The 21,499-nt window shown below is 39.1% G+C and overlaps 2 protein-coding genes across 2 annotated transcripts in view; both read right to left on the minus strand.

The window, feature by feature from the left end:
• Positions 1-292: 292 nt before the first annotated feature.
• grid2 (glutamate receptor, ionotropic, delta 2) overlaps positions 293-21,499 on the minus strand; it is a 547,500-nt gene continuing 526,293 nt past the window's right edge. Inside the window, exon 16 of the mRNA XM_053504059.1 lies at positions 293-353. Coding sequence (XP_053360034.1) covers positions 348-353 — 6 coding nt within the window. The 3' untranslated portion in view covers positions 293-347. The remainder of the gene's footprint in view (positions 354-21,499) is intronic.
• Positions 19,498-20,889, minus strand: atoh1a (atonal bHLH transcription factor 1a). Its single transcript, XM_053504060.1, has one exon. It carries the CDS (start codon positions 20,867-20,869, stop codon positions 20,087-20,089), a length of 783 nt encoding a protein of 260 aa, XP_053360035.1. The 5' UTR covers positions 20,870-20,889; the 3' UTR covers positions 19,498-20,086.

Consider the following 21,499-nt stretch of genomic DNA (forward strand, 5'->3'; position numbering starts at 1 on the left):
AATGACAAAGTAAAACCTGTGAAAATATGAAACAGTATGAAGCCTAAACCCATTATTAGGTGGTACACTCCCTGGTGGAATATAGCCTTATTCATATCTTTTATATATTTTTTTATAACCACATATTTTGTGAAATTTATCCTCTTTGTCTTTACAAGACTTTTCTTGTTCTTTTTAACTAGAGCTCTGCTGTGATGGATTGGGTCAGAGGGATGACGGCTGGCCTTTTGGAGCTACAGAAGGAGCATGAGAAAGGTGTTGAAGTTCTAGTAGTCCTTGATGGCCTGGGTGACTGAGCAGCAGTTTTGGGAGCGATGTTTGGTCAGGTATTTGCTCTTAAAATTGAGTCAACCCTAAGAAAATATATTTAATTGAGCACACAAACAATTGTACTTGAGCTGACTTAAATATTTGAATTACAACTTGAGTCAACTTAAGATTTTGACATAGTGTAAACTAAACAGGAATGTGAAATATAAATTTTGTTTGTCCAGCAAATAAAAAACAATTAGTACACTTAAAAAAGCTGCGCAACTTGTTACTAAACTTTTACATGTTAAGGCATTTTTTTACATCTTCTAAGGACATATATAGTGAGTGCATGCAGACGCATAGTGCACAGAGCTTGAAATTTTCTACTTGCTGAGTCAATAGTTACAGATCTCAAAACTTGAATCTTGGCCTTTAGATTTGCTCAAGCACGTATAGAGCTTCATGGTATGGGTTTCCATGGCTGAGCAGCTGCATCCAAGTCTTACATCTCCAAGTCCAATGCAAAGCATCTGATATAGTGGTGTAAAGCATGGTGCCACTTTACACTAGTGCAGTGGAGACGTGTTTTCTGAAGTGATGAATCACGCTTCCATGTCTGGCGATCTGCGGTTGCCAAAAGAACAGTACTTGTCTGACTGCATTGTGTAAGTGTAAAGTTTGGTTGAGGGAGAATGTGGTTTTTTTTTCAGTAGTTGGGCTTAGTTCCAGTAAGAGGAACTCTTAATACTTCAGCATACCATTATATTTTAGTCAATTTTCTGTTCCCAAAGTGCCCCCCATAACCTCCCCTCCAACCACCACCTCTCAGCATTTGGTTAGGGTCAGTGTCACTACCAGTATCATGAGGTGATACCTGGACCATACAGAGATTACACAGGCAATCCAAAACCTCACGCATGGAAAATCAATACATGCCATTGCAAGAACGTTTGCTATGTCTCCCAAGAAAGTGGAGGAGTCTTAAAAGCATTGAGGAATTTCCTGGAGACACTCAGTTACTCTAGGAGAAATGGACAGGGCCATAAAACGTCCTTAACACATCTGGAATCTGAGCAGGTATCTGCTTTTTTGTGAATGGGATGAGTACTGCCAGAGCCCTACAAATTGACCTTCAGCAAGCCAGTGGTCTGACTATCTCTCACCTAACAATCATTAACAGACTTTATGAGTGTGACCTGAGAGCCCGACATCCGCTAGTGGGCCATGTGTTCACTGCCAGGCACAGTGGAGCTTAATTGCCATTTGGCAGAGAACACCAAAATTGGCATGTCCACCACTGGTGCTCTGTGCTCTTCACAGATGATAGCATGTGTCAGACATGAAATGAGAAGGCGTGGAGAACATTATGCTGCCTGTACATAGTTCAGCATGACCAGTTTGGTGGTTGGTTTGGAAAGGCATATCCATGGTGGGACACATTCCTGGTACATGGCAATGCCCAGCCTCATGTGGCAAGTGTAAACAGGCAGATCCCTAAGAATGAATAAAGTAATACCTCTGACTTGCCATCATGCTTGCCCAACTTAAATCCACTAGAACGCCTCTGGTACATTATGTTTCAGTTCATCCGTTCCCACCAGATTGCACCGCTTTGCACTGTCTATCAGCTCATTGATGCCCTGGTCCAGATCTGGGAGAAGATGCCCAAGGACATCATCCGCCATCTCTTTAGGAATATGCCCCGAGTTGCTGCAATAAAGTTTCAGCCCAATGGATTAACCGGCCATATCATTATTAATGATTTTGAGGATGTCTTTAAATTCAGCCCTCTGTAGGTTGATCATTGAACGATGTGGCATCCTTTCATTCCTAACACATTAACAGTTTATATCAGTATAGATACCCAGCATCATTTTCTTCTATTTAGACCTGATGTTTTTTAAAAGTATATATACTTATATATAATATTCTTCTCACTGTATACAATTAGAATATTATCAAAAATTTGATTTATTTTATTAAATCAATTCCAAAAATGAAACTCATATATTACATAGATTTATCACATCATATTTGCCCTAGTGCAACCTGTACAGTTGCTACTTGAGAATCTGTCACTGCAATACCAATTACCATGCTCCAATACTTCTTATTGTGTTTTTAAAGGCATCCCACTGAGGTGTTTAATATCTTTGATTGTAAAGGAGTATCTTTGCCTAAATGTTCATGAGCTCTTCTGGACTAGAATGTCAAGGGAAATTCATTTGCTTTTCCTAAACGCTATTGACATTTGGATTTAAGATCAAAGGATGAATTTAAGATAAGAGAACAGTGAGACTATGTGCAAAATTCAGCTATAAAGCCTGTGACTATCAATGTTGGACCCTTGAGCAAAGATTTAAACTCTTAACTGCTCTAGATGTGCTTCCACAACTCATCATCCACTCTGGTCTCAACTCATTTTAAATGAATAAAAAACAACCCCCCAACATGTCCCTCATACAACATATACTTGCCCATGTCATTCTTGAAAACCACTTAAAATTATAAATACATAAAATATTGTCAATTAACCTGCACGTATAACTGATCTCACTAGTTATAAGAAAGTTTAATAAAGCAAACCATCAAAGCAAACTCAATAAAACTTGTCTTAAACATAACAGTGAAGCTGAATGCTAAGGGAGAAATACTAAAGCGTGGCATTTAAAACAAACAAAAAAGCCCCATGCCTCACACACCCCGGCTCACACTCACACACACACACACACACACACACACACAAAGCTATTAGTGTCATTTTGATGACATAAAATAAATTCACAGAAAGCATCAAACTAAACACATTCCTATAAAGATTCAGTGTATAGAACAACTTTTTTAGCATTTATGGAAATGCAAGACCAAACTAGACATGACCATGTCAAAACCATGTCAACATGACATAAAATGGCACAAAAGGTTTAGCTTATCTTGTACATCTTTTCTTTATCTGTTCTATATCTAACCTCACACTTAACAGTTATATTTATCCATCTTTATGTTTGCTTTGTGAACCAAAAATAGAACCAACATTTTTCGGCACAAATCTTTGAAGTAATGATTGTCATTATCAACAGCGCCAAACTGCACTTGAGCCAACAGAGTATATTCAGCACTGTGTACAGTTAGTTCTGTTAACTGGCCTATGTTGTCGCCAGTCAGTCGCCCCTTTCTTGTCTCTATGGAGACACCTATAACTTACATCAGTGCCATGCAGACAATAGACACTCTGACACTAAGGTTGATCAGACATCTGACCTCTCACAGCAGGTCTTCAAATCATGACTCCCTCTTGGGCTTTTCTGCATCTTATTTCCCCATTAGCTTTGGAATAAAGGTTACAGAACAAGCCTATCTATCTAAATAAACACAAGAGTGCCAAGTCTTAATCCATAAGCATACAGTATATATATTATTTCAAATACAAGATGGCTTTAAAACTAACAATATAAGATAGAATAAAACCAGACCTGACACTACTGGACTTTTTTCTGTGTGGTCATTTAAAGTCAATATTTTATCAGAATTTGCCCTGAGCGGTTACTGCACAAAACCACTCTGCATGTAACAACAAACAAAAGTCCTGACAAATTAGGGAATGTTTTTTTTCCTCCATATCTAGAGTATACACAAGTGCTGCCAGTTTAAAAATTTGCTGTAACTTACAGTTTTTTAATACAATTTTGCCCATGGATCCAGACTTTTGGGCCACAGAAAACCAAATGAGCATAGAGATACCTATAGAAATACATAACAGGCTTTTGTCTAAATTATTAATTCAAAGTTTAGAATTGTCACTGAAATGTTCTTTGAATTCTAAATGCTGGATAATATTGAGTCTATTTATTATACAAAATTGCTATATGCATTTACAAGTAATACTAATTCTGTTTAACCATGTGTTTCCAATTATTTGTAGGAATCTATTCTAGAGTTAAACAAATCTAGAGTCATGTAGTTTTAAAAATTATAAAAGGTTTTTCCTATTTTTGTGCATTATGTAATGAAAAACATAATCAATTCTTAAGGTAGATACTGTGTCCTGATGTGTAGCTGATCAACAGAATGCTCAACTGAATACTAAAGTAGCAAGGTAAACAGAAGAGCAGAGTATGTCAGAAGAGTACATAACTTCACCATTAGTTGTTGGCGTTCCAGTAAAAAATGTGTACAGAAAATATGAACTGACTGTTGTGCTTCAAAGACACGAGCAATTAAGGGCTGAGTATAATTTTAATTGTTTTGGATGCTAGGAAAAAAAGAGATCTAATGCTGTTTCTCTATTCCCGTCCCTAAGTTTGTCACTATCCAGTCTGCAGTCTCCAATTGTGTCACTATCCAGTCTCCATGGCTCCATGTCCGAGACCCGACGGCGGCGGGCACTACCTTATCACCGTGGCAACATGTCTGGGATGTCACACACCCCCCCCCATTCTGTACAACACAATGCAGCCCCATCCAGCAGCAAGATCATCAAAAAATTAATTGCTATTGTCTCACTATACATCCATCATACATTATCTAACAGCTGTCAAGGCAGGGTTAAAAATAATGATGGATAATACAAATAGATACTTATGATGATGTGAAAGAATGTTGTTGATGTTCTGGTCCAACTAAGCAATTAAAGATAAATGGTATTGGTTAAAAAAAATGACTGTTATGATTAAATATAAGTGGTGCCTACTACACAAAATAAAGTTACAATCATGGTGAAAGGTGCATCAAGAGTTCAAAGGTAACAAGCATGATGATTATTTATAGGCATAATTTTACTTTTACTTGTTACATGTTATTCATGTGAATAGCATTGGTATAGCTTTTTATTACTCATCTATGTATATAAAATGGCAGGGTCGAGGTGAAAAAAGTGTATAGACTCCATTTTGCCTCGTCAGGACAGTGAGAACTTGACAGTCCCTTCCATGTGTGAATATATTGTATGTGTGTGCACAGTAAGGTACTCCCTACAGTCCAGTGAGGGGTCGTACCCTGTCAGGGCGGAGGCCCAGGATGGTGCTTCTGGGGTCTTTAATTAAATCAGACCACAATGAAACAGAAATGAAGGAGAGCAGGAGGAGGGAGGGGGCTGCTATGGTTGATGTGGGGGATCTGACAATCTCCAGGGGTAAAAGGCAGTGTGGGAAGAGAATGTGCACCTCCTCACTAGGTCTCCTCTTTGTGTCATACCGATGCTTATATACTGTGGGAAATCCCAAGGAATGAAAGATGGAAAGATCTGAATCAAAACTAAGATGTCAATATATGAGTAATTACTCTTATTATTGTTAGATTAGTTATACTGATAAAGATTATATTACCCATGCAGTTTATAAGTTATAATGATTTGTGAGACACAAAATGTGTATTCTCACCATACTTTCTTAGCTTTTTTTTTTACTTAAGTGTAATAGGAATAATTTTTGTTAAATGCTAAGACAATGTTAAACATACTTAGTAGTTTTGGTGATTACTTTTCACAGTAGATTACATGGCAAAGAATGCATTCACTCTCAATGATGTGACACACAAATGAGTCCTATCATGACAGCACTGGGTATCATTTATAATAAACTTTTATTTAACAACTATGTTAGTATAGCGTCCATTATAAAATGAAGACATTCTTAATAAATAAAAAAACTGAATTAAGTGTGATTTAACAAAGCAATTGGATAATAATATGACAGTATCAATGCTGTTCATTCAGAGCTATAAAAACCATGAATCAGCCATAAGAGAGCATGAAGCAGACAATCCTGACAAGATCAGGGATGGATAAGACCTGCAGTCAGACAGACAGGGGGGTGATGAGAGATGAGTCCCCTCACCACCACCCCACTGGTGCGGACTGGTGGGGTTGGTCAGAGTGGGACGAGCACCGCAGGAGGGTGGTGACAGCCACAGCGGAGGAGGTTCAGCCCACTGTGGGGGCCGATGTCTGACATGACCTCTCCCAGCGTGGCCTCCCGTCATGGCTTCCAGAGTTCCCCCTGTGCATGTGATCGATCTTTGTCTCTCAGTCAGTTGCTTTCACCACCAAAGAAATCTGCATGCAATAACAGGCCTATAAAGTGATTGATTTATCCTAGTAAACACACAATAGTTGTTTGGGTTGAAGTCCATCAGTGATAACAAAGACCTCCTAATGAAGTGCCATATACCTCAATATGATCATTATTGTGCCTGATAAGATAATATATGTAAAGTATGTGTATAACAGTGTAACTACACAGTTATTAAGGATGCATAATATGTGACTTGTCAATGGATAAAAAATTGTACTTATTGATGTAGTGCATTAGTTTATACGCATTGTTTTCACTGCATCCTGCCTCTGGATGGAGAGTGACAGATTCATGTTGGTATACTTGTTAAGAGGTGTGATTATGTGTTCGGTGAGCAAAGCAGCAAATATTGCATATCTTCTTTGTTTTTATCTGACCCACGCAAAAATATATATGTAAATGACTTGACTATAACTTAAGCTCACATATTTAGCTGGACTTTGTATCATCACCCATCCCCCCTGCACACCCCCTTTCCCTTAACCTTCTATATCTCTTTCTACCCCTAAGTGCTCAGGTCTCTCTATGTCAGCAATCTTAGTATCCTCTAGGTGCACTTCAATTCTTCCCAAGCATGTCCACCTTTTTGAGCCTTATTTTTCTTTTAACCACCAATGAATTCTTGCCCTCTTTTTCTTTTGCTCTCTCACTCACGCTCTCTCTCTCTCTCTCTCTCTCTCTCTCTCTCTCTCCTATCTTAACCAGGGGGCCGTTGCTGTCACAATGCCACCACTGTGTCTCTGACTCGCTTTCTTGCTCTATGTTTTCTTCTGTCCCTCTGTCCCCACTGGCTCCTGCAGGAGTAGTGGAGCATGAATCAGAATTACTTATCTCCAACCTTTCCTGCCTCACCTTCCTCTCCTCCAGCTCCCTGGGACAAAGGCCATGGCTCTTAATGGCAAACAATGATGTAGACCTGAAAAGTTACTTTGCTGCATTTCCCCTTTCTCCTCTAGCCCTCCCCTACCTCCATGTGTCTTTCTGCCCATCCGTTCCCTTCAGCAGCGTGCATGAAGAAAACATCTAATGGCCGCTTGTTAACCACTCCACTGGCTGCACTGATCTGCATTATCTGTCCCATCACTTGTCCTCGAGATGCCTGTGTGAATGTCAGGATGATCCCAGCCGGGGTCATGTTTTTATTCACCCAATCGGCTGCAGGACCGATAAGACAATTTGTCAGAAAGAAATCAGAGAAGGGGACTTGGGACAGCAGGGTTCACAGGGAGCTCAAATAGGCCCCTTAGGCTGGAGACCCACTGCACTTCACCTTTCATCCTCACTCATCTCTGTTTATTATCAGTCTCTGTAATAATCTATGCAATGTAATCTATGTTCAAGTATCTACTTCTTGTCATTTTGAATCTTCAGTCATTTTGTTGGAATGTATATACAAATCTGAGACTTAAGCTTTTCTTTAAAAAAGGAATATGAATTGTATATTTATTTTTTCTTTTAAAATGCTTTTAAAATCCAAAGCAAAAAGCAGTTGGGTCATGTGTCTCTATGAAAAGCAAAAGATTTAGAACATGGTCAAAAGTATATGGAAACCTGACAATCACACCCACATAAGATTGTTGAACATCTCAATCCCAATTTAAATCACCTCTTTGCATTGCCTCTACCTTCCAGGAAGTCTTTCCTACTTGATTTTTGAACATGACTTTGGGGCTCTTATTTCCAGTGTGGGCAATTTATAATGCTACAGCACACAAATACTTGTGTGCCTTCTACACAAGCCGCTTAAAGAAGTTTAAGAAATATAAGTAGAAAGCCTGTTTAGCAAATTATGTCTTTTACAAAATACATAATGCGAAAAAATGTTCAGCTCTACACAATGAAAAGGAGCCATGGTGTCTTAATTGGATTTCATGTCCAAGTAAAATGTGTTTTACGCAAATAATTGTTGTTATTTGATCCATGACTATGACGAAGAAAATGAAAGAAAAGACATATTTAGACATGTTAGGCACAACAGTGGTTATGATATGATGAATATTTCACGCTTTGCTTAGCACCATACAGTTATAGAATAACTCATGTACTGAAAACTGGTTAAAATTTTCTTAAATTTAGCAGCGTTTTATCTAGAGATCCTGCTGAGAGACATTGTGTTCAGCCCCAGGCAGGATTTTGGAACTGCTACTCAACTCTTTTCTTTCCCTTTCTGATCAGTATGCCTTCCCAGTGGTCAGCTTCCTGGTCTACCCGCTAATCCAATCAGGTCCTGTCCCCAAAGTCACAGTGGGCTTTTGAATTTTACCGAATACCCACCAAGAAATCTCTTAAGCTGCAGTTATTGCTTGGGATCAAATTTGCTGCGAGAGGGCAAGTCTTTAGTGATGTGATTTTAGTCACCTTAACTCAATCTATTTCTAAAGCCTTTTTTTTACCCTGTATCTTTCATCTTGGCTTGAAGCAATGGCATTTTAATTTTCATTCTTATATTATAACTTATTTAGTTAGAGGCCAGTGTTTCTCGCCTTCAACATAGATATAGGTTGGGTATGTCATTGGTAATGACGTTACTGCTCTCCCAGGGACTGTAGGGAGCATGATTTTTTTTCCCTTTTTTCGGGCTTTGGAGGCATTATGTTATTGCAGATATGTCCCTGCTTCTTGCCGTGCTTGTGTAGATGAGACAAGCTAGTAATAAATGTGTTTGTTCTTCAATTGAAAATATTGAGTTGCAGTGCTTTTGTATATAAAGTTGGTGGTTTGGTCATTTCTTTGCTGCAGGGGACTTGCAATAGTTTTTTGTAATCTTGAATGTGCAATGGATGTTGGATCTTTATGAAAAATCAATACTAATCCTCTTGTAGAAAGAAAACACTTTGAAACCTAAGCTTTTAGTACCTTTTGACTCCTATAAAATTTACAAGAGTCTCTGTCATGGAAACTGATGAGAATTAAAATAGTAAGAATAAGAATGTGTTTGTTGGAAAATAGAATATGCAAATGGATTTTTATTTCAAAAGTAAGTAAGTAAATAAATAAATAAATAATAAACCCAAAAATGCTGGTCAGTTGTGTGACAGGGGGGGTGTGAGGCAGCCTTAACAAGCTTAATGAAACATGTCAGTGTGTTATTTTCCGCTCCATGCCTCAGTCATAGGCAGTCAAAGGTCCCCTACTGAGGAAGCCCCATTGTTTGGATGCTACACTAGAGTCCCAGAGCTCCAGCTTCTCAGCCTCTGCCAGTAGTTGCTACTGCACAAACACACCTCTTGACCTTGATGACATTTCCCCTTCTTCCTGTAAGCAACCATTTTACTTACATATAAACGTAATCATGTATCAGTCTTCATTTATAGAGAGAAATGTACACATTGGGTTTTCTGGCAGCTGGTCATTGGTGATCTGAGTGTCACTCATAGTGGCTCAGCTAAAAGAGGTGGAGGCCATAACCTATGGGTCAGAGATCCCACCACAGGCTTTCACACATTGGCGGAGGCAGTAATTAACTAGCTGACTGACAGGGAATTAATGGCAACAGGAAAGGTGGAAGGAGTCACATCACTGTCAGTCTCATCAGTAGAGATGAGTAGGATACAGGATCACTTTTGGATTCTACCATAAGAATCTTATTAACTTTTGTATTGCATTTAAAAATTCCATTACATTTTAGCAGGTGACCATGCACATTTAAGAACACACACACACACACACACACGCACACACACACACACACACACACACACACACACACACACACACACACACACACACACACACTTTTAAACTAAATATACTGTACATATGGCCATAGTACAAGTTTAAATATTCCCTTTCATAAATTTTCTTATTTTTTTTGTCATTTAGAATGAACGATAAAATGTACATTAAATTTGTTTAGGAACATTCACTCAACACTCTAAATTGTCAAATGATAAGTAAAATGTTTCAGATTTCATATTTGCTATAGACAGAAGAAGAGCAGTAGTCATGAGACTACCTCAGTCTGTGAGGTAATAGAGCTCCTCCACTGATAAAATGTTCACCTTTGAAGCATGTACTTAAAAGGGCCCAAATCTGCAGAATTAAATGGTGTCTCTCTCTCCTTGCTTCTGAGGGGACATTTTCTCCAGCTACATAAAAGACCCAGGATCGCATTGCAGGACCGCATTCACGGGTCCACTTTGTTTTCAAATGGTTTTGTTGGTTGTGACACTGCAGTCATCTAACACCCTCTAAGAATCTGAACTGTAAAAAGCTCTTGTTCTCCAGCAGCTAACCCAAAAACAGACCCGGGGCCCAGAGACTGTAAAAACGCTCCTCTCTGGTGATCCACATTTAGTACTACTGTAGGTCCTAGGGCTTCACTGATGTTTAACATAGCCACAGCCACCACATTATCTGCTTCATTATCATGTTCCACTCAGCCTGCTTCTTGACATCTGACTTATCACCCCCAATAAAGAATATACACGCCACACACAAACTATTCACATATTTGCATCAATGCATATGTAGTTATCTCACAGCCAAAATATAATGAGTGGTAGTATGAGATTTACTAAGGAAAGAATCATTTTAGTATGAGCATTCATTCAGTACTTAAATGACACATGCAACACTTGGCATGCTTTGTTTGCTTAGGAGCACAGGTAGCCATAAATTAGATTTTTCATGCCATAGTGGGAGGGTGTCCATCCCAACAGACAGAAGGAGACTTAGGGACTCACAGAGGTAGGCAGCAGAAAGACTATCCACTGCATTAACCTTCTGCGGGCCCGCAAGAGCTCTTTCTTCACTCCTCTTTCAGCGGGACCCAAGGGAGAGGAACTCTGAGCTCGGCCCATTCTCCCTGAGAACTTTGATTTCCTATTAGGTTCCTCTAGCCTAGTGGGAGGGGGGAAGCCTGATCGTCTCACGTTCGACGGCGGGCCCCGTGTGGGACAATGGCCGGACCCGGCCTGGATACAGACCCTTTTGTTAGCTGTGCCATTTTGTTTTTTTGCTCCTGTCTCTCTGGCAGAGTGAAGAGTGTTTGCATCACATGCTCATCCCCAAAGTGCACACTTTTAGATTGGGGTGGGGGACAAGGAGCAAGAGAGAGGAATTCCTCAAGTGAATGTCTTTGCATCAGGAGACAAGAGGGAGCACAGAGCAACAAAGCAACCTTTTTTCACTGCAAATGTTTTGTAAGCATATTTAAGTGAATAAAAACAGTATAATGATAATATTACATTTACAAAAAAAAGATTACTTAAATGATAATATACTTAATGATCAATTTGTTCACAAGAATAGGTCAGGAATGGCAAAAAATCTGTCTAAATCAAAATGGTGGGAAAACAAAGGATTAGACAACGTTTATATTTTATTCTGAAAAAGATATTTTTATTATATATTTTTTCACTATATTTTCTAGCCCAAATTTCCTTTTGATTTTTGATAAGTAGCAAGGTCTGTTTTAAATTCTCTTTTAAATGTTCTTTTTCTCTTTAAAAACTGAAAGCGAGAGAGAGAGAGAGAAAGCAGTGAAAGGAACTAATCTGAAAAGCTGAGGATGTGGATGAGATAAATGATACGACAACCTAGAATATAAAAGTTAACATGCTAGACATGGTACATAAGCACATAATTCCGATACACTCCAACAGCTTTCTCAATCAAGTCTTTTAAAATGTAACTATCAGATGTCCCGATACCTTGACTCATTTTATTTAGCTTTACCAAGTTCCTGCAAGGTGGCTTGGAGGTGTAGTGATTAGCACTGTGGTCTTGCCTCAGGTGTGTGCGGAGTTTACGTGTTCTCCCAGTTTTTGGTGGGTTTCCTTTGGGTACTCTGATTTCCTCCAACAGTCCAAAGACATGTAGATTAGGTTAATTGGCGTTCCCAAATTGCCTGTTGTGTGTGTGCTCTGCAATAAAGTGACTCCTTTCACGGTATACCTTACTTTATGCCCAAAGTCTCTTGGGATAGATTGCAGGTCCTCTGCCTCCCTGTACAGGATAAGCGGTATAAAAAATGAATGAATGAATGAAAAAACAAAATGTATAATTGAGTGTGGTATTGTAAGGGGTTAACTGTTAAATATAAGATGGATCAGAAGTCAGTCTTGTTAATTAATTACTCATATTTCCTGCTGTCCATGAGCTAAGATAATGCAGAAAGAAAGTTGCTTTGTGTGGGTGTTATGGTGTTCAGATCAGAGAGAAGGGTATTTATTTTAAGAACACCTCCAGGCACCGATGTTCACCTTTCTATTTCTGGGTCTCCTCAGCCGACTAATATTACTGTGATAACAAATTCTCATCGCTGAGTTATTATCGTTAGGCTGATTTTGTTTTCCCCACAGAATGAATTCCTTTGAGTTTCTGAGAAAAAATTATCTTCAGTTCAACATTGGTCTTTCGGTTAATCATGAGTCACATTTACAAAGACATACACAATAGTTCTCAATGCTGCTTGTTACTCAACAGCTATGAGTTGTTCAACTTTGACATATAATATTTGGTGAGACAAAATTGCCCACGGGAGAACAGAAGTGACTCAGAAGCTTCCTTTTGGTCCCATTTTGAAGCGATCGGTGACAAGCTTTCTATATGCAAATCTCAACCTTTACTGCTGTAAGGAAAACCTCTAAACTGATCACAGATCAGATTGCAGCTTCCAAGTGGTGCCCCTGTTGTGGTTTTTCGATTTGTAAAATTGCTCTTCTGCTGCTCTGCATTATTGGAGATACCTGTCTAAGGCAAAACAAGGGAACAGAGATGAGAAAGTGGACTTAGACGTGTACCCCTAATTGTGCGAGTGAGGGGTGGGTTTGGGGGGAGAATCGCTTGTCTTGCATTGGCCTGAAAGTGATACCCTTGTCTCTCCCAGCCTGACCCGCTCCCCTTTACTCCGCCTACAGGATACCTGAGAGTGGGGGTCTCAGGGGAACTGGCGAGGCTTTCAGTAGCCGTGAAAGGAGAACAGAAAAAAATGAGAGAGAGAGAGAGAGAGAGAGAGAGAGAGAGAGAGAGAGAGAGAGAGTAGAAAAAATCCTAACAATATACAGTATCCATCCCTAGAGTGGGGCTAGCAGGTGAAATATTATCTGCTCAGTCACTGTACAATGGGGGCAAGAGTCCTTTAATAGATGTGGGGCCTTCACAGGTGAGTGGGTGGGACTGACAGCTCTCTCCATTGCTGTTGGAGTTAAATGAGTTCAAGGCTCCAAGCAGCAGGACCAGAGAGAACTCAGAATCATTGAGCATCCATATCATCCATATACTTCTAAATGTTATCTGACATATCAATTCAGTTAGGTGAGGTGTAATAGAAGAGTTATATAATGTTTGTTGCTTTCTACCATCTGGGCCCCACATATAGTGTTTAGACACACCAAAGTTCAATTCGAATAAATTTAGATGCATGGCTCTTTTAAAATGGATTGTCTCAATGCAGCTTTAAAGAACTATATCAGTTCTGGATGTAAAGGTTAAAAGTTTAAAAATTCCTCCTATTTGTGACAGTGGCAGGGAAAAACTCCCTGAAATTGCATGAAGAAGAAACCATACTGTAAATAAAGTACAGCTGAGAAAACTTAAAATGTTAAAGCAATATAACAGATTTTTCTTTTTTTTTTCTTTTTTTTCTTTTTCTTTCTTTCTTTCTTTTTTTTTTTTTTTTTTTACAATGAATGACCAAATTTAAAAGGCAAACCATTCTAGGCTGGGAAATGCTAGACAGTATGATTATATATAAACAATTTAATATATAGTAGAAAGTGCATTGATGTAACCAGGAATTTATGAGCTTAAGGGCAGCAAAGTTATTTCAAGAATTCGTTTTGGGTTTACATAAAAACTATTTTGTTGTAATCTGTTGATTGGTGAAGACTTGAGTGCACAATTGTTTTTAACAATTGTAGTCCTAAGCCATCATTTTGGTTTCCAAGTGGTAGCATTTCCAGTAATCTTGAGCATGGAACTTTAAAAAGAATTTTCTAATTTTACTGATAGCATTATTCACAGTACAGCTGTGTATTTTGCAAATTAAAATACCTTTTATGTATTTGCATGTTTTCTGTGGGCCTACATTTCCAACCTACCAATATATTCACCTTGAACGTATAATTAATGAATTAATGACTAGAAATTGAGCATATTTACATGCATTACAACAAGTAGAGCAGAAGTCAAAACATTATAAATATTTTAACCTCCAAACCCCAATTATTTGAGACATACGCTTTAATATGCCTATCAATTCTGATATTAGCATTCTTTTTCTAAACAAAAGAGTCACTTTCATGTTCTAAGGTGTAAATGTTGTGTAGCCAGCTCTGACAGTGAGCTACGATCACTGCCTGCACTCAGCCCTCACACCTCAGAAGTGGCACAGTTTGCTGGGCGTAATCCAAGCTGTGAGGAAGTCACTGTAAAGGGTAAATACCCCTACAGTTGAGGTGTTTCCTATACATATACACACACATCCATATCCTTGCAATGAATGTAACTGAGACTCAGAGGCCATTGAACGACATTATAATTGGCCTCACCATTGTGAGTTCCTGAATGGGATGGTTACCCAAGAAGCCTCATGTTGGTCTAGGTACATTCGCTTTGAACATTTTGCAGACACAAAAGGTCAGCCTAGGGAGGAACAAAGATTAGAGAGCTTTGCAGTGTTCTTTCAGTTTTCCTTTGGCACTGTGAAGAAAGACAAGTGGACAATACTGTCTAATACAACAGTTCATAAAACAGTTCATACTTCCTTTTTCCTTACGCTGCAGGCTAATATTTACACCAAAGTCATTTTAGAACAAGTTGTAATTTAATAGAAATTAAAATACTATTAATGAATAATTTCACAATTCTTTCTGTTGCTGCTTGCTATATGCAGGAAAAAAGCTATATAACTTTTTTGCATTATTGTATATTTTTGTATATTTAAAATATATTATCAAATATCCTCAATTGTATTTTTAATGAAGATTATGTGGATAAAAAACTTTTTTTTTTTTTAACACAGCCCCAGATCTCATATAAGAAGACTTCTACACTGATATGCTACACTGTTACACTGCTCACTATTCTACACTGATATGCATCGTCAAGGGATACAGACTGCTGTGAAAAGCTTATGCATTATTCATGCCATCATCTCATGTGACATTTTCTATTATTTTCCCTGCTTGCTCAGATAATGATCTTCCTAAAAAGGCACCAGCTTTTTTAAAACTCTGTAATTCATCCACAGGTGCATATAGTGTGCTTTCGTGCCACATAAAATTAAAGTTTTATGCAGCTTCTTCAAATTGAGACCCGAATGGTCCTTTTGTTGCTGGAAGAGCAACAGATGCCCAATGAAACCTGTTTGGGCTGGGAATGATACACTGGACTTGTTGCTTGAGATTACGGTTTAGATGCGTCAGAGGATATGTGAGGATGAACTTCTTGCTTTTCCTGTGGTGTGACTTCCATCTATAGTGCATCTTATCTCTCCTTGCCATGCTCCCTCTCTCTCTCTCTCGCTCTCTCTCTCTCTCTCGCTCTCTCTCTCGCTCTCTCTCTCTCTCTCTCACTCTCTCTTGCCCTCTCTCCATCTTTTACTCTCTCTGTCTGCTTGTTGCACAGACTTGCAGCAGATGGAGAGTACGGCCTAGTTTTAGCTTTTGTTCTGATGTCCCAAGAGAGTCCAAGCCCTTTTTTTCAGACTCCTACGCTCCTTATCTCCTATGAAATGCAGCAACTTTACTTTTCAGTGGTGTAAAGAACAGAAACATACATGTACTCTCTCCACAATTGCTCTATTAAAAATGAGATTAGAATGCTATTAAAATGTATATCAACCTATGCATTCTTGATAAGGATCTGATAACAAATAAAGGAATGAAGCAATTAGAAACATTACAGTGTGGAAAATCTATCTATCTATCTATCTATCTATCTATCTATCTATCTATCTATCTGCTAAAGTTTAATTAAATCCTAAATTAATTTTTTACTTAGTTTATTTGAATAGCAGGTCTGGTGCTAGAATAATGTTGAGTAAACCCAATGGATCCCCATGAATTTAAATAAGTTTTATATTTACATTTTTACATTGAGTTACAATTACAAGAGATGAAATAGTTTATTCTGTTATTAGCTATTTAAGGTTTACTTTATCATCAGACCAGCAATGTCTTATCAATTATTTACATGCAGTGTAGCAGAATTTTGTTTTCGTTTAGAACTGGCTGTACAAGTCCCTCGAGCATTATTTCCTACAGTACATTACATTAAGTGGGAATTGTTTTAAATCTAACTGACAACTGTCTAATGTAACTGTCTAGCAGCTAGTTGCCAAATAACCATATGCACAAGATAAGATAAGTAACAGTTTCGTCTGCTCTCTGAAAAAGAAGAAATTTGGTGATTGCAACGAAAAAAATCGATTAATTCCATTGTTTTATGGACATTACAACTTGACATATCTGATATCTGTATGTGTGATGTTTTTTCGTCCAAGATAAAAGGTCGTTTAAAGCACGTGAATGGTAAGTAACAATCTGAAGAACTGAAATGAACAACTGTTGATGGTTTTATAGTCTGTTAGAATGTGCCACCTCTTGCGTTCTCTCGTTTCACACATACAAACGCGAGCGCGCACAAACACGCACGCGAGCGCGCGCCGTGAGGGAAGGGCGTGTTTATCCTCATGCATGCTCAATATTTCATGAGATGTGAAACCTCAACTTATACAGTCTCCCAGCTGTTACCACGAACACTGCACAATTAAAATGAAGCGACAGTGTCGACGCTGCTGGGGCATATTCATTCGAGTTTGGAGCGGCCAGTGGGGGCTGGGGGCAATTACTTGAATTACTAAGGATATTAGTAACCTTTTGCTGTTTGCTTAACAAGGACTTGTTGTTTAAATAAAAGGGTTGGAAAAAGAAGCAATAAAAAGAAATGTCAATAAATGTAAACTAAAAAAATAAGCATAAGATTTTCCAAATAAATTTTCTAGCAATGCAACAAATATTACACTATGGTTCTGTAGTGTTTATATGGAATTAAGGGGTTTATCAAGTGTTCCTGTTCAAACGACTCTCTCTCTGCAGTTAAACACTAGAACCTTCATGACTTCTCTATAACTTTGCAACTTTGAAATTCTTTAAACGTTTCTATGATCACACAACATATATTATATAGGAAGTATAAAAACTGCTGGGCAGTGATAAGGATCGGCTTTTACTAACAAATTGCCGCAGGTAACAAAAGCCTCAGTATTGGAGGGTTCTGAAATTTGAGAGTATTTGTCGTTTAAGCGTCGCATGTAACAGGAACAATGCAGATGGCTTTGGTCGTTCAAGGGAAGATAAAAGTATAAAAATAAAAGTTGTAAATAATTGATCAACGCAAGGGTGCAGATGATATTGCCTGTTATTATACACATGCTAATCTGATTGGGCAAAGCAGGGGGCGGGAATGTAAAAAAACAAAAAGCCCGGTACTGAGAGAGCGGGGTCGGTAATAATTTGTTAGTTTTTCCAGTGAAATGTTTTTTTTTTGCAAGCATCAAAGCGTGAGGGAAAACACGTTGGAATATCGTATGGAAGAGAAAAATAAAAATAAAAATAAGGAAACTAGTGTTAATATTAATGTTGTGTGAGTGAGTGTGTGTGAGGGAGAGAGAGAGAGAGAAAGCGTGTTGGCGTGCGTCCTCTGGTTTTGGGGGGGTCACCCAGTGAGTATTGGCGGGCGCGTGAGCGTGTGTGTGTCCCTGGAGTCAGGTCCTGAGGGACACGGCAGCTCGCGGTGTGTAAGGACGTGGCGCGCTCACCAGCTGACAGCGCGTGCTACTCTAAAGACATTCAACACCCCGCGCACGGGCCTGCCAACAGAGCGCGCGCCAATAAATATACACCAGTACACAAGCAGCGCTAACTTACAACACGGGCCTGAGACTGTATTCAGGCACTGCTGAGAAACTGTCGGTAACTTCAAAGCCAAATAACTACAGAGATAAATAAGTTGGTTAGGGACTGAATGTGAATATTTATTATGTGGTAACATACAGTAGGAACCATATGGACGGCGAGGACCTCAATGATATTCGAGCAAAGCAATTAATCTGAGCACTGTTATCTATAACACTGGTAGAAAATTATTGTTTATTCGTGCATCTTACAAAACTTGAATACATGTTTGCAAGCAGAGAAAGAAATAAAATATCGAATGCAAACGTGCATATTTTGGTATTAAATGTTTTTTAACAAGTGTTAACATGTTTTGTTGTTGTTGTTATTATTATTATTATTATAATTATTACTATTATTATTATTATTATTATAATGCTATTATTATTATTATTATTATTATAAGGCTATTATTATTATTATTATTATTATTATTATTAGGCTATTATTATTATTATTATTATTATTATTATTATTATTATTTTATAGTAGTAACACCGATCAGCGGTTTATAGTGTATAGCGGCGACATCATCATCAACAACAACAACAACAACAATAATAATAATAATAATAATAATGCTGTTGTTAATATTTATAATAATTACAGATATTTACTTTGCAAAACACTCGCTAACGAGCATGTTATTTTAGTAAGTAAGAGAAAATTACATATTATGTTACAAAAATGTGTTTAGGATTTCCTCTCACTTTTCGTCTGGTGTTTTTTTATTTATTTATTTCATTTATTTATTCATTAGCCTATATTCTAAAACAACTTATCATGCATCTTTGCAGGCTATCAGGCTACAAAGCACAGTGTTTTTCATGATAATCTTGTAGTTATTCGAAGAAGCCGGCGATATACCAATAGATGCCTATCTATCGCAGCTAAGACACTGTTGGAACTATAGTATAACGATTTCACGTTCAAAAAATCTTTTGTATTGTAGTCTTGTGGATTTAATCCATTAAATACATCACTCATTCAGCAGTTGTAACAATTAAAAATATTAAAACTATTTAAATGTTCAGTGACAAAACACTACTTGTCTGTTTTCTGAAATTTATAAGGAAATAGTTACTGATCAATCCAAACTTTTTTCACAGTGACGTCACTATTATTAACGGAAACATAAGTAAATAATACAACAAGCGTTTGTAGTTATTTTTTTTTATTCCAAAATCAAATAAAACATAAAGCATGTGGCAAATTTGCTAAATTTCAAAATTAAAAAAGATAAGGCAAACGGAAATAAATTAATAAAAGACACTTTAATAGACACCGTCTCAAAGCAAAAGTTGAATACAAATAACAACCTCGTGTCCAAATCGAATATTCAAACTTAACAAATGTACAAAACATCTAATGGCTATATTAAATATCATTGACAAATTGGCATGACTAGGCTACATAAAAACAACAGAAAAAAACTCGACCTATTACAAAGCGTGTTTCTCAAGCCTATGGCCCATATTTAAAGTGCAAGTGAAGTTCAAATTCTTCGAGTTACAACAAACAAACCAACAAAACAATAATAACAACCCAAATCATATCCTATTAAATTATTGTAAATGCATAAACTGGGTCACTTTTTTCGGAAGACAGTTTTGCATGACATCCGGGCCCATGGCACTGCTGCGCGCGGCAGGTGACGTGGCGTGGGGAATCTCGCCAGTGTCACGACAAGGCAAATAGATTCTATTGGCGTAAAAGTTACTGAAAACAACAGCAACAACAACAGCGTACTTTTTAAATAGTCATAAAATCGATGTCAAGACAACCAATTCAAATGGTAACCTATTGCAAAAGTATAGGGTGAATACGATTGACACGAAGAAATGCCGGACATCTCGGTTACTAAAAGGCGCGGTGGCGGCTCAGTTCACACAGCTCGTCCTCGCTGTGCAGCTCTGCGTGGGTCTCGTCAGAGTCGCTGAAGTGCGAGTGTGGTGAGAACTCTCCATCGCTCCGACTCGACCGCGGGGAGTCTTTGCTGCACTCTGAAGCAGACTTAAACGCGTCTTCCTCATAAGGGAACGGCACACCGGTGAGCTGGACAGGAAATGAGGTTGGTGATCTCTCACCTCCGAAAGCGGGCGGCAGCACGTCACCATTGTGCGCGTCATCTTCTGAACCGGGAGCGCGCAGCAGGTCGGACAGGGCGTTGATGTAGATCTGTGCCATCTGGAGTGTCTCGTACTTGGAAAGCTTCTTCTCGTTGTCGAAGGAGGGGATGACGCTGCGCAGCTCGTCGAAGGCGTGGTTCAAACCGTGCATGCGCCGGCGCTCTCGTGCGTTCGCCGCTATGCGTCTCTGCTTCTGCACCACGTTGGCGGGCTTGCTTGTCGGAGCGCGCTGCCTGCCCTCATCCGCCCGCGTCGCTCCCTTGAGGCGACACAGCTCACGCACACGCACGGCGCCCCCCACCCTTGCGCCCTTGTTTAAGTGCGAACCAGACACGCCCTCCGCGCTCGAGGAGCCCGAGCTGTGCGGCAGGTATTCCGCGTGTGCAGGAGCGAGCCAGGCGCGTGCGTCTCCGCCTTCCACTAGCGCCAAAGTGAGCGGAAAGCGTTCCCCACGCGCTGCGTCCGACTCCACTGCAGTCCTCGCGTCTTCACAAGAGCTGCCAATTACGTCCATTTTTTGCGTGTTTGTACTAACACGGCGCGACGTAAGTTTCCAAAACTGCCTGAAGTAAGGATATGTATATGTGCGTGTGTTAGGTAAAGGGGGCTCTGATCTCCTTCATGCACCTGTTGCGCGTACTCCTTCCACAGGAGGATTTCTTTACTGGGTGTCTCTATGCAACGCGCCGGTTTTAAAAGCGGCACGCGACTGGGAGCCCCCCTTCTCAAGTCGGTCGCGTGGCGCTTTGACCAATAAGAGCACTCGGGGCAGGCGCGTGTGGGCAACCAATGAGGAAGCCGCAGAGAACTCGAGACAGGTTATTATGTCCAAACTTTTTTTAATAGTACCGCTGCCTGTTTAACTGGAGTGTTATTATCACAATGGGTCGTCCCACAGGACGCGCGCAGAAAGGTGTAGGAATGTGGAGAGCGCGAGCAGGGTGCAAAACACACACAGGCGTGTGTTCCACATTGCAGCTGGCATGTGCATGCATGCACTATTAAAGGGAAGAAAGGGCTGATGGCACAAAATTCTTAAAAGAGATTGTCTCACATACTACCAAATACTCAAATCGAGCCTGAACGATTTCTTTAATATATAGAAGTTTATCTAAAAAATTCTTAAGGAGATTAAGTATTGCAG

The sequence above is a fragment of the Clarias gariepinus genome, chromosome 9 (assembly GCF_024256425.1).
Source record: "Clarias gariepinus isolate MV-2021 ecotype Netherlands chromosome 9, CGAR_prim_01v2, whole genome shotgun sequence".
Taxonomy (NCBI): Eukaryota; Metazoa; Chordata; class Actinopteri; order Siluriformes; family Clariidae; genus Clarias; species Clarias gariepinus.